General features: G+C 46.7%; 1 protein-coding gene across 9 annotated transcripts in view; it reads left to right on the top strand.

Moving 5' to 3' along the window:
* LOC126455599 (uncharacterized) overlaps window positions 1-17,836 on the top strand; it is a 148,074-nt gene that overhangs the window by 103,992 nt on the left and 26,246 nt on the right. For 8 of the 9 annotated variants that reach the window (XM_050091358.1, XM_050091355.1, XM_050091354.1 and 5 more), the window contains one exon: window positions 13,382-13,581. In XM_050091358.1, coding sequence (XP_049947315.1) covers window positions 13,382-13,581 — 200 coding nt within the window. Of the gene's footprint in view, window positions 1-13,381; window positions 13,591-17,836 lie in introns of all 9 variants that reach the window. The other variant, XM_050091360.1, reaches the window with a different exon arrangement.

Genomic DNA, 17,836 nt, shown 5'->3' with positions numbered 1-17,836 from the left:
CTGTGTTGTCTCACCGAGTCGGTAACACCGAATGTCCTATTGCGTTCGCATCTAAATTGCTAAACAAAGCTCAGTGTAATTATAGCCAATTGGACAAGGAAGCGTTGGCTATTGTGTTCGGTGTCACAAAATTCCATCACTACCTCTATGGTAGACTATTCTATTTAGTAACAGATCACAAGCCCCTGACGTCACTGTTTCATCCGTCTAAACCAGTTCCTCAGCGGACAGCTCAGAGACTACAACGTTGGGCTCTTTTGTTATCACAATACCAGTATGAGATACTGTATCGCCCTACAGCTCAGCATGCAAACGCTGACGCGCTTTCTAGATTGCCGATTGCTGCGGATGATGTCTTCGATTCATCTGACGACTCTTGCCATCAGATTGACGCCGATGAGCATCAATCCCTCCGGGATTTTCCGATTGATTATCGTCAGGTGGCACGTGAGACAGCTACAGATCCTCATCTGAGTTTACTATTACGTTTTGTTCAACGTGGTTGGCCGTCCAAGGCAAAGGACATATCGGATCCTGTGGTTTGTCACTATTATCCGCAACGTCATCTGTTGTCTGTTTCGCACGGAGTTTTGCTGTTACGCACCGAGAATGACCAGCTTCGTGTAGTGGTTCCCCAAGTGCTCCAATCCAAGGTCCTCGACTTGTTGCATCAAGGTCATTGGGGAGCGGTCCGCACCAAGCAGCTTGCCCGCCGTCATTGTACATGGATCGGCATTGATAAGCAGATTACGCAGATGTCTACAGATTGTTCGACGTGTGCCGAACACCAAGCTGCTCCGCCTCAACGCTATTTTGAGTGGGCACGCCCTGCCGGTCCCTGGCAGCGAGTACATATTGATTTCGCTGGTCCATATTGGAATTCTCGTTGGCTCATCGTGATAGATGCATTTAGTAATTTTCCGTTTGTTGTGCCCATGCAGTCTACAACGTCTGCACAAACTATACAGGCGTTGACTTCAATTTTTTGTATTGAGGGTCTTCCATAAGTTTTAGTGTCTGACAGTGGTCCACAATTTACCTCTGCTGAATTTGAAAGTTTTTGTTCTGCCAATGGCATTCGCCATGTTCTTACTCCGCCATTCCACCCTCAATCGAATGGTGCAGCGGAACGTTTTGTACGCACATTCAAGGATCATATGGACCGCCTTCGTGCTACGCACTCTCGTCAACAGGCCCTCATCACGTTCCTGTCGTCGTACCGGACCACGCCACGCGACGGCCCTTCGCCTGCGGAGCTTCTCCACGGCCGTCGTCATCGCACCCTACTACGGTTGTTGCACCCCCCGGATCGACCCGCCGCTTCTGAGCATCGCACGCGTTTTCAGCGCAACGACGCCGTTTTTTTCAGAGTTTATCACGGTCGCCGTCGTTGGGAACGTTGTACCGTGATAAGTGTCCAGGGTCGCGGTTTTTATACTGTTCAAGGTGCTACTGGGGTGCACAGGAGGCATCAGAACCAGTTGCGCCGCGCTGGCCGCCCGGATTCTGCCGCTCATTCTTTGTCCACAGATTTGGTCCGCGGCGGGTTCCAGCCGCGCCTTCCGACTTCGCTGCCGCCCCCAGGGCAGCAGCAGCAGTCGTCACCGCTACCACGCCGACAGCCTGTCCCGTTGATGCCTCCCGCGCAGCTTCATCCGGGAGCGCCCCAGGTGGTCGCTCCGGCACCTGCGGTCCCTCTTCAGTCGCCACCGCCTTCGGAGCTGATGGACGTCGACCCCTCAGCCGGGCCGCCTTCCCAAGCGGTGGCTGTGCAGCCTGTCCTGCAGCCGCTTTCCTTGGGCACCCCCAAGGAGTCTGACACCGCAGCGCCTTGTCCGGCGCCCACTCAGCAGCCGTCGACGCAGCGTCAGGAGACGCTGCCTCTCTTCGTGGGTCCCGACGCCCCGTCGCGTCCAGTACCAGAAGCTGCGCCCGTGGTCACAGGCGTGCACCCTGACCTCAGTTTTCAGTCGGTGTTTCCCGAGGCCCCGCGCAGCCAATGCTGGGGTGCGGACCGGGGACTGCCACCGACAACAGTCTCCGCCCCGGTCTCATCCGCTACGCCTGCGGCCAGACCCCTCCCCCGCCGTCGACGCTCGCCACGTCATTATTCAATGACGGTGCGGCGATTTGGGGGGGAGGAGTGTTATATCCTAGCCAGTAATGCCACCTGAGCCCGCTGCCAAAAGGTTGGCAGTATCAAAGTCCGGACGCCGTCCGCATAAGCAGCGCCAGCGATACAGGAAATCGCCGCAAGTCTGCGTGCGCCACCGCTGGCTTCTGGTTTCTTAAGCGCTGGAGTCGCGAGCGCTAGGACAGTTCTGTATTCGCCGCTCAGTTGTATACTCGCCACCAAATTGTGTACTTGCTAGTCAGTTGTGTGTTCATCGCAGCAGAGTTGTTGTTTGTCGTCAGCCGACGCTGACCTAGCCGCTCCGACTCGAACTAGACAGATTTCTGTAGACACGGAGTTCACTACTGTGTTTCTGTATCTTCGTTAATAAAGATAAGTACCGACTTTTATTTAATCAGAGTGTTTGGGTTTTCATCTTTCTGTTCACTGTTCCAGCGGACCGGTCGGCCCGCTATTAAAAGTGTGGTGGTGACTTCGTAAGCCGTTTCTACAGCGAATTGTTTGTCGCTACGAACGCCGCCACAAAAACTACCACACCCTGTTGCATTTCAGTGCATGACCACAGTTTTCTTCTTTACAAGAAAATCAAGTGTCAAGATTTAAGTGCATGATAGAAGTGGCTTCTCATTGTCCCGAATTCAACATCTCACTCACCATGGTGGAGGATTCTGACTCAGTTTCTTAGGTAGACAGAGGGAAGGGCAGGAAGGCAAACATAGAGCATAGTTGAATGCTTGTGGCCCTGGAGCCAGTTTTCCAAAAAGACTGGAGTTGGTGGAAGGGGCATGGCAACATCTTCATGGCCCAGAAGCAATCAGAGCATGTCCTCAGTCTGAGCAGTAATGAAGAGCATAACTGTGTTTTATTTTGCAGTTTATCTCGAGCAAATTTGTGTAAATCAAAGAACATTGTATAATAGGGGCCAACCAAACAAGGAGGCAGCTGTTATGACACTGACCTAATATTCGTGAGGATGAAGTTTACTCTTTCTGGTCATCCAGATACAGGTTTTCTGTGATTTCCCTAAATCACTTCAGGCAAATGCTGGGATGGTGTTTTGATTGTAGCATAGAGCGTACGTATTTATTCTTTGTACATGTATATTTGAGCTATTGATTTTTATTGTATTACTGTGCAAATCCTGTATCATTGCTAGATTATGTTTAGATGAATAAAAAAAAATCCTTACAGACTATGCATTCCTACATAGGGTTCTGAGTGCTGTTTTATGCTATAACACAAAGATCTATAACAGGTTACCAGCAGACATCACGCAGGAAATTTAAAACCGTCAGACATTCAAAAACAAAGGAAAGGAATACCTCATTATCCATTTCTTCTACCAATTATCTTATCTAGTTTCAATAATTGAAAATTCCTGCTAGCTGTATGACACGTAACAGTGTATTGTAAACAGACCTCATTTATTACATATATAAGTGGCTATTCTTTCTGAAAACTACCCTTGCAATCAAGCAAATATTAAGTTACCAATAGAAAATAAATAGCAGCAGTATAACTGAGGAAGCAGTAGCTTTTTTAGCAAGAGTAGTGGCTTTTCTTGTAATTTAGTAGCTCTTAACTTTAACTGGTGTAAGCCAAATATATTATCCAGTTACATTAATCAGAACAGTTGTCAAAAGCCTGAATAACTCAAAAGCCTTTTGCACGTTTTGCAGTGCAGATAGCAACAAGATGTGCAGGAAGAGTGTCAGTGAGGTTCTGGAAGGTTCTGACAAGGATGTGGAGCCATGCCAATTCCAGTGTCACAGACAGCAATGCTAGGTTTCTTAGTTGAGGATTTTGGTGGCCAGTGGTGTACAGTAAACTAATTCTGGTGCTCTTCAAACCATACACGTACACTGCGAACTGTGTGACATGTTGCATTGTCCTTCCAGCAGATCCCTTCATGCCAAGGGAAAACAAACTGTGTGTAACGATGGATCGATACATACTAGTGCCTTCCAGAATGGTCAGGCCACTCAAGGAACACCATGAAAATATTCCCCAGACCATAACGCTCCCTCCTCTGGCCTGGACTCTGCTGACAATTGTTGCAGGGTGTCTGATTTCAGACTTTGTACACTGTACGCGCCAACGGCCATCTGTGTGATGGAGCATAAAACATGATTCATCTGAAAAGGCCACTTGTTGGCATGCAGTGGATGTGCAGTTGTGGTACTGGTGTGTGAATTCAAGCCTTCATTGCTGGTGAACAGAAGTCATAATGGGTGCATGAATGAGGCACCTGTTGTGGAGCATTATTTGCTGGTCGATCATTGAGGAGACACAATTGGTAGCCCCTTGTTTCGTCTGGGTTATCAGTTGCTTGACAGTTACATATCTATTTGCTCGTACACATCTCCACAGCCTTCATTCACCCACCATCTATGGCCTGTTGTGCACCCTAGTTGCCTTAGTATTAGTTTTGGATAGCACTGTTTTGCCACACTTCATATAATTTAACCATGGTGGCATGCAAACAGTTTACAAACTTAGCCATTTCTGAAATGTTTCCGCCCTTGGCTCGAAAGCCGATGATCATACCCTTTCGGACGTCAGATAAATCACTCCATTTCTGCATTACAACAATGACTGAACTGTGTCTCCCCCCCCCCCCCCCCCTCCCCGTCCCTCCGACATGCTTCTCTACTGCTAATGCTGCCATTTGCTGTCTGTGATTGGTCATTGCACATTGACATTTGACATAGGTGGTGGTCACATTAATTTAACAGGACTGTGTTGTAATACACAGTATGGTAATAGTTTATAGTTAACATGGTGTACAGATTAAGTTTCTGTGATTTGCCTGTCTTTTGATAATGTATACCTTGAATCATTTCACATCCCAGAAGGTTCTCATTTTTGTTAGGATCTATGTGATATGATGCATGCATGAATGAATGAATGGACGAGTGTAGGAATTCCAAGGTCCCTAAAGATACATCTGTAAAACGTTAGGTCACTGAGTTTAGGCAATATTATTCCTAAACATTTCTGCAGTATAAATATGTACTTGAATTTGCTCCATTGCTGCACAATATTATGTATTATGAAATTATGGAAGGAAAGAGTATAAAGTAGTCCCATCTGTAAATCAACACACGGACAGACTTTTCTATGAGCAAAGCAGGCAAACAGCAAACAGAACTTTTTGATTAATGCATCCACATACCAGTTTCACCTCCATTTGTTATACATCTGATCTGTACTTTTTGTACCTGTAAATAATTTGTGTGTATTTGCATGGAGTTGCATAGTTTGAGTTTTGTAAGAATGAGAGTTAAGCTGTTTGCTGTGTACCAACTAAAACCAGTGGTGAATACATAGGAGACACAAGAGACCCCCACCCCTCCCTTGTGGGGCCACCCGCATTGCCACCCGTGCCGCCCTTGCCAGTCAGCCTGCATGCTATTCTTTTGTCAGTCAACTTCACTGGATTGAGTTATCGAGTGGTTGTACTTTCCTACATAGCATCATCGTATTTTATACTGAGGTGGATGTCGGGTAAGATACACCAAACAACACCTTATAATCAGGAGTTCATTTATTTACCTCTTCACACAAGTAAGGCATACAGAGAACTGGATGGCGAAACAACACAAAGATAATGTTTTGCTAGGTTCAAAGATGATGCTCAGACTGATACTGGTGTCCTCATCGGCACCACATAGCGCCCCCCCCCCCCCCCCCCCCCGCAATACGAAGTACACCTGAGTGGCCGGGGGGAGGGGGGGTTGACTATGGGGTTGGCAGGTGTGGTCCACGTGAGCCGAACCACGGTCAGCTCGACAGCGTCGTCGGGGAGCTGTGTCGGTAGATGATGTGAAGGGAGGTCCGGCCACCGAACCTGGAAGTCGTTGAAGCGCGCCGGGCGTCGTACTGGGCGTGCTGGTCGTGCGGTGACAGGTAGGCTGGCGGTTTGCGGGAGGAACAGAGTGACAACGACGATGTCTCCGGTGGGCGTGGTGAACACATGAAGCATGTCCAAGTCGACGTCGGGCGAGAGGAGAACACATTTCACCAGGTGACAGGGAATGGCGGAGGTTGTCATGAGCACCGGATGAAGGGAAACATACAACGAACAGTGTGTCATCGCATAGTATTATAGAGATGTCGTGGATTATGCCCGGGGGGACAGGCACAAACACCTTGAGCGAGGGCACGTTCAAGATGGGGGAGGGGGGGGGGGGGGGTGTGAGAAACCTCGACAGGGCGAGGCAGGTGACGGGGGAGAGGTCAAAGGCACCGGAGGAGGGCCCGGCGGCGAGGGCGTGATTGTAGGTAAGCTCAATGTGGGGAGCATGTGATCCCTCAACGGAGTGTGTGGGACTGGAGTAGAGGGCAAGTTGGGAGAAGAGCTTGACGATTGGAGCTGGAAGTCACTCGACTGAGTGAGTAAGTCTGATGTGGAGGGAGTGGTCGGAGCGTCGTGAGCTATGACAGTGAGTGGCGTGGTCGTGGCCTGAAGGGGGGTAGAAGCGGGCTCGACATGAGCAGGTTTAAGTTTGTTGAGAGAGACTGTAACAGCTGAATCTTTTATCTGGATGTCATAGGTGTTGGCTGAGCACCAGAGAACTCGGTACGGGCCAGTATATGGGGGTTGGAGGGGAGCACGGACAGTGTCATCTCGGAGCAAGACATACTCGCAATTGTTCAGAGATTTCAGGACGTGAACCTTAGGGCGGGAATGGCTGGCGGGCGGAGGGATGTGGAGATTAATGAAGTGGCGTCTGACGCAGTCCATGAAGGAAGGTAAGTCAGACTGAGGGAAGGAAGTTGTAGGGCTCACAAGTTCGCCAGGGAGAACAATGTTCTGGCCATATACGAACTCGGCTATTGTGCCTTTGAGGTCTTCCTTATAGATCGCACGAATGCCGAGTAGCACAAGGGGAAGGGCCTCCGTCCAAAGAGAGTCGTGGCATCGAAGAGCCGCCTCGAAAGTGCGGAGCCAGCACTCAACTAGCCCATTACTTTGCGGGTGATATGCTGTGGTATGGATGCGCCGGATGCCACAAATGTTACAAATCTCGTTGAACAGGGCTGACTCAAATTGTCTGCCCTGGTCAGTCATGATGATAGTTGGACATCCGAAGCGCGATACCCATGACTCAACGAAAGCTCGAGCAGCAGTTTCTGCCGTGATATTGGGGAGGGGGACAGCCTCGACCCAGCGAGTTGTTCGGTCGATAGACGAGAGAAGATAAAGAAAGCCGTTAGAGGGGGGGGGGAGAGGGCCAAAAATGTCAATGTGAATATGCCGGAAACGCCCAGAAGGGATCGAAAAGGCGCCGAGGGGGGGGGGGGGGGGGGGGTGAAGTGTGCTTCTGTACTTTGCAGCGTTGGCACGCGACGCAGGAGCGTGCCCATTACTGGCAGTCCTTATTGAAATTCTCCACACAAAGCACTCCGCTACGAGGCGGGAGGATGCACGAACACCGGGATGGGCTAAATCATGCAGTGCGTTGGAGACAGCTCGACGAAGTGTGGTTGGGATGAGGGGGCATAACGTGCCCGTTCTGTCGTCGCACCAAATTTCACCAGAAATGCCAGGGAAGGTGGTGCGGACGAAGTGTAGTGAAGAGGTAGAGTCTGAAATCAGGTTTTGTGTGTCCTTGTCAGCGGGTTGGAGGTTAGGCAGGTCAGAGAGGTCTAACAGCGAATGAATGGCGTTAACTTGTGAAAGGAAATCAGCAACTATGTTGTCAGCACCCTTTGTGTCTGACATTGGTGGTGAACTGAGATATGAAGTCCATGTATCTGAAACTGCGAGGAGGCGGGTCAGCTGGCGGGTTTGAAATGGCCGCAGCCAGGCGTTTGTGGTCTGTTAAAACATAGAAAGGGCATACCTCAACATCGGTCTTAAAATGCTTGATCATTTCATAGACCGCGAGCAACTCCCTGTCAAACACGGAATATTTCCGTTGTGCATTGGTGAGCTTGCGCGAGAAGAACTGCAGAGGCGAAGTTTGGCCGTCGACTGTCTGGCTAAGGACAGTGCCGATGGCAGTATCGCTCACATCTGTGGTGATGAAAAGCTGCACCTTGGGATGAGGGTGTGTGATGGTACAGGCCTCAGCCAGAAGATTTTTGAGGGCAGTGAAAGAGTCAGTCATAGCAGGGGTCCATGGAACGAGCCGAGATCCAGAAGTCTTAGTGCCTGCCAAGGCGTCCGTCAGTGGAGCCTGAATCTCCGCAACCCGAGGTAGATGACAGCGATAATAATTAACCATCCCCAGAAAGTGCCGGAGCTCTTTGAATGAAGAAGGTCTGGGTAGGTTTAGTATTGTTTGTATCTTGTCAGGGGGTGGTGAAATGCCGTCGGCAGATACCCGAAAACCAAGAAAAGTGACAGAGGGTTGATGTAGCTGCAATTTGTCCTGGTTGGTCTCGATGCCTGCTGCTGCGAGAGTGTCCATAACAGTTTGCAGATGTCGAATGTTGTCCTCGACGGAGGAGCTGAACACAAGAATGTCATCAAGATATGCAAAGCAGTATTTTAGGCCGAATAGCACTTCGTTGATGAGGCATTGCCAGGTCTGGGTTGTGTTGTTTAGCCCGAAGGGCATGAATTGAAACTGAAATAACCTGACTGGGGTGGTGATTGCTGCTTTCTCGATGTCTTCAGGAGCCATGGGGATCTGGTGGTAGGCCCGTTTGCCATCAATGACAGAGAACGTGGTCGCACCTGCGAGGGAACTGATAAAGTCGGCAATATTGGGAATGGGGTGCGTTTAGTCAATGGTAATCTCCACACATGTGCCAGGACCCGTCTTTCTTGGGTGTCATATGAATGGGTGTAGAGCAGCTCCTGGCAGAGGGTTCGATGACGCCGGAGCTTAGAAGTTCAGAAATCTGCTTTATAAGGTCAGAGAGGCGCTCAGGACAAAGTCGACGTGGTTTACTGGAGATCAGGGGACCTGGCGTGAGGCGAAGCTTGTGAACCGTGCCGTTGGTGACGACGGAAATGTTGCCGGTGGTACAGGATGCAGTTTGTTTACAATGTGAGGCGGGCGGGGCAGGCAAGGTGAGGTCGTGGTGTTCGGAGCCACTCGGCGGATCCGACAGGAGCCGAGGCAGTGAAGTGTCCCAGGAGTCAACGTGACAAAATGGCTGCTGGCTCGAAGCAGTGGCACCGTGGTCGGGTGAGCTCGGTAGAGCTCGTGAAGCATTAGTGAGTCCATTGTCCGAGTGCGCGGCCTGTGGCAGCATGGTCGCGGGCGAAGCGCTAGGTGCGAGTGCACTGTTTGTGTTGTCAGTGGCGGTTGCACGGTGGTGCACAGGAGCCGAAGTTGCATAGTTTGGTGTGCTGTCCATGAGGGGAGGGGTAGGAGCTGTCAGTATGGGAACACGTGACGCTCGTTGCGCATGCACACTCGTCTCCGGCCGAGTGTCAAATGCTGCCGTGTTAGGGGGGGTGTGGTCCTGTGGAACTGTCAGTACACGTTATGGCAGACTTGATAGCACAGTTGCGAGGGGTAGTGGGGTGTAAGCACACGGAGGCTCCATTGTTGGGACTACAAGCAGATTCGGCACACTTACTGACCTTGCTTTGTCCTTGCTGCAGTGTCTGTAATTCCTTTGCTGCGTCAGATAGCTGGAGCCAAGTTTTGTGGAGCCGGAGGGAGAGCTCGAAGTTTTCCTTGCGTAGGCGAGCAACGTTTTTAAGCTCAACAAGGCACTTGTGCATTGTTTCTTGTAACATCGTTGACAGAGCCGAGAATGTATGGATGAGATGAGCCTGGACCGATGTGTCATGGGGGGGTTTGCTCCACGGAGCACAGGGGAAGTGAGTTTTGGAGAGGTGATGAAACACGGTGTTTCGCACTAGGTCTGGTGAAAGTTTGTGGTGTCGCAAGAAGTCAATGCCTAGTATAGGTTCCTCAATATTGCACACTAAAAAAGTCCACTCGAGTTTTCAGTTTGCGGAGAGTGAGACGATGTGGGAGGTTGAACCCGAGCATTGTAGTTTAGTAGAATTCACAGCTAGCAGTGAAGTATGATGAGGGCGGATGTTTGATGACACTAAGGACGTAGGGAGCAGCAAAACATCGGTGCCTGTGTCCACTAGGAAAAAGTATCCTGATGAAATGTCTTTAATATAAAGTCGTTCGTAATTATCCGATTGTTCCCGGACAGAATGGAGCACTGGGAGGTGCCTGTCATGTTGTGCACAGGAGGCAGCTCCTGGACCTACCTGCGATTTGTGTTTGGGAAGCAGCAGGGTGGTCTGCAGCTGTGCCGTCTCACCAAACCGTGTGTGGAAGTAACAGTATGGGTAGTGCGGCTGCATTTCCTGTGGAAAGTTCGTTGCCAGAGGCAGTGGCCGAGGTTCAGAGGCCGCAGCCGGTTTGGTTGCAGAAGGGGCATCACCGAGGGTGGAGTTGGTGACGTCCCAGCTGTTTGTATACTGCGTCCCGGAGCGAGCAGAACTGTCAGTACAGTGCGGCGTCTGGCCGCAGGGCGAGGAGCCTGAACCTGAGACTTGCCAGGTAGGCAGTGTCTGGCAAAATAGAGCAGTGATGCCTCATGTAGTTTGTCAGCAATTGTCATTCGTTGCTCGACAGGTTCGGGAGACCTCTGAGCCAGAGCAAAGCGGATGTGGGGAGGTAGTTTATCTGTCCAGATGGCGAGGAGAGCTGTGTCAGAGAGTAGATCATCACAGACCGGGGCCTGTAGCTGTCTCCAAAGTTGTGAAGGGTTGTCGTTGCCTACTTGCTTGACGTGGAGCACTTGCCGTATTGCTGTCTCAGTTGAGCGCACAAGCTGACGTAGAACTGTCTTTTTGGCTAGAGTGTACTGGGTAGCTGAGTCCGGGGCATCAAACAGGTCAGCAATCAAGTCCTCCTGGTCGTGCAGGTGGGTGATAAGGCACAGAAATCTGGTTGATTCGTCGAGTTTGAAATGGTCGAACACTTTGTCCACAATTTTGAACCAGGTTGTTGCCCTGTTGGGATTGAATGGCAGCAGCGTTGGTAAGTGTTGTAGAACATTCGGAAGAACAGGGTGCATTGAATTCGTTGGGGCACTGCCTGAAACGACCTGTTGTTGCTGCAGTATTCCAGGAGAGTGTGTCTCCAGGGTATGTGGCAACGATGGCTGGTTGGGTGGCAGCATAAAGGTGACGCATTGTGGTTGAGCGCTATCCGTCGCGACGCGGAAGGCTGACGCGGGTGAGACACCATAATGTGTCAATTGCAGTTGCGGAAGTTCGACTGGAGCCGGCACGGGGGCAACAGGTGAGAAAAAGTTCAAAGTTTGAAAATGCGTTCTAGTCCGCAGAAAACTTGATGTGCGATCAGAATTGGAGCCACTTATGTTGCAGGGAGGCTGCGGAGGTGCAGACTGTCCAAAAGCACAGTGAGGAAAATGATGTCGAACATTGGGCAAAATGTGTGAATGTTCACTGTTCATAGTCACTTCACTCAAAACGGTGTGCGGAAAAGGTGAATGTCATGGCACAAAACACTGAGGCGTAGCAGTAGGACGGAGATGGAGGTCAGGCACAGATAACAAGTAATTGCTCCTGTTGCAGGCCGAGGTATTGAAGCAGGAAGGCATGTGCTGAAGCTGAATCGAGGCAGACGCGGGCGTGGTCAAATGCTTAGGAGGTTGACTTGTGAACAAAGCAGTTCCAGTCATGTAGCAGGAATCCGCATGGTACTGCATGGATTGCGACATGGCAAACCGTTGTCCTGGCGGTGGTAGGTTATTCAACGGAGCATTTGCAGAAATCGGCATAGATCCCACACTGCACGGAGATCCGTAAGAGGTAACTTCACCGTCGATGAGGGAGGGCACATGTGGCGGGAACAAAGGCGTCTGATAGCAGGAGTCATGCACACTCCTAAATTCATTTATTGTTTCAGACACGAAAACGTGTGTAATCGATGAGTGAGAGGTATCGTGTTGCAGTCCTGGCGGGTGTACATCACCCGCAACACGATGCATGTCGATCACAAAATCCGGCGTTAGGCATTGGGCGGAAGCCATTGTTCGAATGTTGTGTTGATGTAATACACGCGAAAATAACCAACGCGGAGGCCGCGGACACAGTAAAATGGTGAAAATGGAATATGTTACAACTCGGGGTCACCAGTGAGGTAGATGCTCGGGTGAGATACGCCAAACAACACCTTATAATCAGGAGTTCATTTATTCACCTCTTCACACAAGTAAGGCATACAGAGAACTGGATGGAACAACACAAAGATAATGTTTTGCTAGGTTCAAAGATGATGCTCAGATCGATACTGGTGTTGATCTCATCGGAGCCACAATACGTTTCTGTCTGGCACATAGATAGCTAACACATACCTATGAGAGAAGTCGCAGCCATTCTAGTGATCTCAGTACGTTATTCTGTCTGGCATTTGTTCGAGAAAAGTCTCAAATATTCTACTGTTTTGTGATTAAAAGCAGACTAATGGGAGAGATGCTTCCATACAAGCAAACGAGCGTAAACGTCCTTAATGATCATGATTCTGTTATGCAAGCATTGTCTGTCTGTCGTAGATCTGACTATCCTACTTTGCACTTGCTGTAAAAAATATTTGCTTGTCTACCTGCATCTATTGCTACAGTAGAAAGAAGTTTTTCAGCAGTGTGACGCACAAAGACATGGATGAGGTCGACAATGGAGTACGATCGACTTAATGGCTTAGCTCTGTTGAACACTCACCCTGACATTGATTGTCCTGTTGGTGATGTAATTAACCAATTTGCCAGGAAGAATAGGTGCATAGAATTCATCATTTAAGGAAGAGAACCACAATTGTAATTTTTTTATATCATAAGATGACATTGTCTTCTATATGTGTATAATTAGTTTAAATAAAACATTCTTATACTTTGCATGTGACTTGATTATTTTTTATTATGGTAAAGTAAAGGTAGCTCAATAGATCTTTAGTGCCCCCTCCTTGAGGTTTTTCTATATCTGCCACGGACTGAAATCCTGTTCCATTAGTCCCCTGGCAATGTCTGGTATGCATGTATTTGAGCTGCTAAGTGTAGATATGAAATAGTATGGTTGGTGTGCATTAACACATTAATGGTTGCATTCAATACAAGCAGAAAGTACTGTGATACTGTAACAAACATAAAGTGTAGATATGAAATAGTATGGTTGGTATGCATTAATATATTAATGGTTGCATTCAATACAAGCAGAAAGTACTGTGATACTGTAACAAACATAAAGTTTTTTTACTAGTCTCCTCTTAGAGTATAACATTTCTGTTACAGGATCATCATCATGTTTCACATGGAGAAAAGTTCAGGGAAGCAGTAGCATCATGCTTAAAGCATAACCCACAGCAGATTATTGCTGTTGGTACAAACTGTGTCAACCCAGCATACATCTCATCCCTTCTCAAGGATGCAGATCAAAAAATACCATTTATAGTTTACCCAAATAGTGGAGAGAAATATGATGCCAAGACAGGGTAAGACTGGTAGGGAATATTTCTAAGTATTGCCTTATATCTTTCGGATTCATTTTTGCTGTAGAATCAGTTCACACAGTTACATTCTCCATTGCCGTACTCTAAACAGGTGTGACTGCGTTACAGAACCAGGAGAATTTAGCTCTCTCTCTCTCTCTCTCTCTCTCTGTCTCTCTCTCTCTCTGTGTGTGTGTGTGTGTGTGTGTGTGTGTGTGTGTGTGTGTGTGTGTGTGTGAGAGATCCTTCATCCCTATTGTTTGGTGAGTAGTTTACTTTGTTCATTCCAATGTTTTTATCTCCAGTAGTGTTATCTGCAAAAGTATCTGGGTTTCAACAGCTGTATATTTCTTAAACCTGTGGATGTCGTCAAAGATTAAGTTTTAGACTCTTTCTTCAAGAACTTGTGTTAGACTTTACTGTTATTTGCTTCGGTATAAGGTTTGAGATTCTAACATTATTACTTTTTCCCATACATCTAATACTGATAATAGCAATAAAGGAGTCAGGCAGGTATTTTACAGATGTTAAATGACAGGCCATTGGTCCTTGTAAAACTGATATAATAATTTACATAATTACAGGTGATTTATATTTTAGCGACTACATTGTGGTGATGTAACCACAATCAAGTCCAAATCCAAAACTAGGGTCATCAATGAAGTACAACACTTCACAACGGACACACAATTTTTACAGACATCAACATACAACCAGAATAGGACTGAACTCCTGGACAAAGAGTGTTGCTATTTATACAAACCCTGAATATTCAAGAGGGTAAAAATATTACAAATGATGGAAACTCCAGGATGGAGTACCAACAATATAAGGAAAAAGATAGATTACTACTCACTGTAAAGGTTATACATTGAGTTCAGACAGGCACAATGAAAAGACTGTTTCAATTTTAGCTTCTAGCTAAAGCCTTCAGAAAAGGGAACAAACATATTCATTCACACTAGCAAGTGCACCTCATGCACACATGACCGCCATCTCTGACAGCTCAGACCAGAATGCCATTCTGGTCAGTGCTGCCAGAGATGGTGGTCATGTGTATGTGAGATGTGCTGCTTGTATGAATGAATATGTATGTGTGTTGCCTTTTCTGAAGAAGACTTGGGCCAAAAGCTAAATGTGTAACAGCCATTTCATTGTGCCTGTCTGCAACTCAATGTATCATCTTTATTGTGAGTAACAATCTATGTTTTTCATTATATTGTTGATATTACAAACATTAGACATCTCAAGAACCTTCCAGAAATTATAAATACTAAATAACAAATAACTGCTTATGGTAGAGTTCAAAAAGGCAACTTGCAGCAAGCCAGCCAGCAATGCTAACTGATATGCTACACTGCTTGCAGCACAGCTCACAGCATTGCTTCTTCTACAAGAGAAACAGCAACCTGCTGGTTCAGAAATTCTTATTGGAACCGACTACAGCCCCCTGGATCGAGATTTTGTCAGTGATCCTCTATATCATCAAAGATAGCCCCTTGATATTTTTAATGAGAAGTTTTGGTTCAGTGAGAACTGAATTAAGTCATTTAAAAAATTAATATAAGCAAGACAGGTAATAAACCTCTTTTAAAACCAGTGATTGCAGATTGTTCTTCGAAGACATTATGCCTACTTTTGCAAAGTTAGCCCCCCTCCCCATCAAAGCTTCACGATTGTTGAGCAGGATGCCCCTATCATCTATTTACACCACAGGACTGTAGTGTGGCTTCATATGGGGGACATGGCCCATGTCTCTGCACTTTTGTCTTTCTGTTGAAGGGACATACTCTTCAACTTTGTTTGTGATCTCCAAGTGACAAAAGATATGATGTGGCTCAAAGCAGTGCTTTAGTAACTTTTTTGCACAGGCATAAGACTCCATACCAAGTATCCTGGGCTGTATGTCACTGGCTGGTGCTTGGTTCTCTGTTTTCTCCTAGGTGCCAAAGATCTGTGTAAGAGCCACTGTCTTGCCTCTTAGGTCCTAGTTATGAGATGTTTAATGTAGTCATTCTGAGTATTGTCTAGTTGAAATGGGAAGAGTATATCCATTGTCATTTCATCCTCATGATCATGCAGTAAAGAGAGAGAGAGAGAGGGAGAGATGTGAGGCCTAAAATGTCTTGCTTCACTGTATTGTAAGTGAATGAAATGACGGAATGACAGGTATTATTGTATCCTAAGCTCTCTATTCAACATCCATGTACATTGAGAGCATATCTGTCAGGGTCTGATTAAAATGTTCTATGAGGCCATTTGACTGTGGGTGATAGACAGTGGGTGCTATTACAATGTGAAATCCCTTCCGATATGGGTCAGGACCAGAAAACTTTTTCTAGTTCAGACAGCATCACATGGGTTCCTCTATGCTTCAAAATGTTGTCTTCTGGAAGGAACATTGCTCTTTCTGGAACTTCAGTATTAGGCACTTCTCAGGTGACAGCTTAGGAACTGAGATAGTTTCTTTTTATTTCGGGAACCTCCCCAAGAGGTCCATTCTGGTTTGGTGAAATGTGGTAGTACTGCAGACTGAGTTGTTACAAGATGCCCAAAGGTAACTCTGGCACATGCTTCAGTCACTGGCATATCTTGTGGTGACTCACATGGTGTTTACAGATCTGTAGAGACTGTCCCGTGACCTGCATTTGATATTGTCTAGAGGCTTTGTGAACCACAGGTGACCAGATTCGACCATTGTAGACAAACTTCAAGACAGCTGGCCATAGATGAGTTAGTTAAGACGAGCAACAATTTCCACAGCAATGGATCATAGTTACTCTTATACAATGTTCCTTTATTTGGAATTTTCCTTTGGTTAATTCCTCATTCTTCAAAGCAATGCTGGCTCTTCCCTCTGTGACTTATGACCACAGCAGTTGAGTCCCATAGTACTCAGAGCTCTTCCCTCTGTTTGGCAGCAGTGTCATTGAATGCAGCTATGACAGAGATTTTGTCCACTCTGCTTGAAAGAAATTAAGTATCCTTGTGCTTGTATCCATTATTGTAGCCACTGTGATGACATACTCCTGAAGCCTCAGTGTCCAACTCAGCAGTGAACCTGATAAATCCTTTTGGCTAGTCAGCCAGTGTGGAGGATGAAGGTCCCTCAAAACAGAGAATGGTTAAATAAATATGGCCAGAACTTATTGATGACCCAAACAGCTGCAAGGCACTTTTTCTTGGACTCTGAGAGTACACTGGAAGCATAAGCTATCATCTTTCAGCACCTTCCTGAATTTTTACCAGACGTGCCAATATCCCATAATCAGTAGTGATTGTATGAGGTTCTGTCTCATCATTCTTGTCACACAATGCTAGGACAGAAGTAGGTGTTAACATCTCATTAAGTAGAAGGAAAGATCTTTCTCAAACCCCATTCCAAGATAATTTGGCAGCTCCCTGCAGTAGTTCTGGCAAGGAATGTGCCTTGGTATGGAAGTCCTTTATGAATTGCTGGTAGTAAGAGCACATTCCAAGAAGTCTTCTCTTATCACAGATGTGCCAGCGAGTTGGAAAATCTGCTCTTGTTATCTCTAGATCAGTACAGACTCCACAGCTAATCACTAGGTGCTTCACAGTTTTTATTTCTTGTTACAGGCTTGCAGAAATGCTGTTTATTCACATAAAACAGTGTGTAAAGTTACTGTCTCTGCCACAGCGACAGGTGTAAAGCTCCACTCTCTGTTATTTTTGTTAATTTTGTGGCTAACAGACTTGAGTATGGGAGCTTTACATAGGGAATAAGCTTTGTTACAAAATAAACCTGATCATGTGCCTAATATGAACATCTTATACTTGTCAGATATTAAAGTTTTTTAGTTGAAAATTTGAAAATGTCACTTTGAAATAACAACAATTCAAGTCAAATTACTTTGTTTTATTGTCCCTTTAAAAACTGACACACTTCCCTAACAAAGTCTAAACTCATCCAGTCTTGTGTTAACACTTGAGCTCATTCGACATTCATGCTGAAGTAACCACTGCTACATTGCACATTTTCACATTAATGAAACATATAATCACTAATCATGGAACCTTTTTCAACCGACTTTCTACTATCAGTGTGTTTCTCCACAAAAGTTACTGATCCACAAATACAGTACTGGTTCAACTGCAAATCTCATAACTAATCTCAAATGCCTACCTGCAAAATAGCCAAGTTACTCATACTCTTCTCTCCTACGAACTGACATAATACTTTCAACTTTTAATTATAGTTCCTAGCAAATTCTTCATACTATTTATCCATGACATG

This window comes from Schistocerca serialis, chromosome 2 (genome assembly GCF_023864345.2).
Source record: "Schistocerca serialis cubense isolate TAMUIC-IGC-003099 chromosome 2, iqSchSeri2.2, whole genome shotgun sequence".
Lineage (NCBI taxonomy): Eukaryota > Metazoa > Arthropoda > Insecta > Orthoptera > Acrididae > Schistocerca > Schistocerca serialis.
This window is presented reverse-complemented; position numbering and strand designations above follow the sequence as displayed.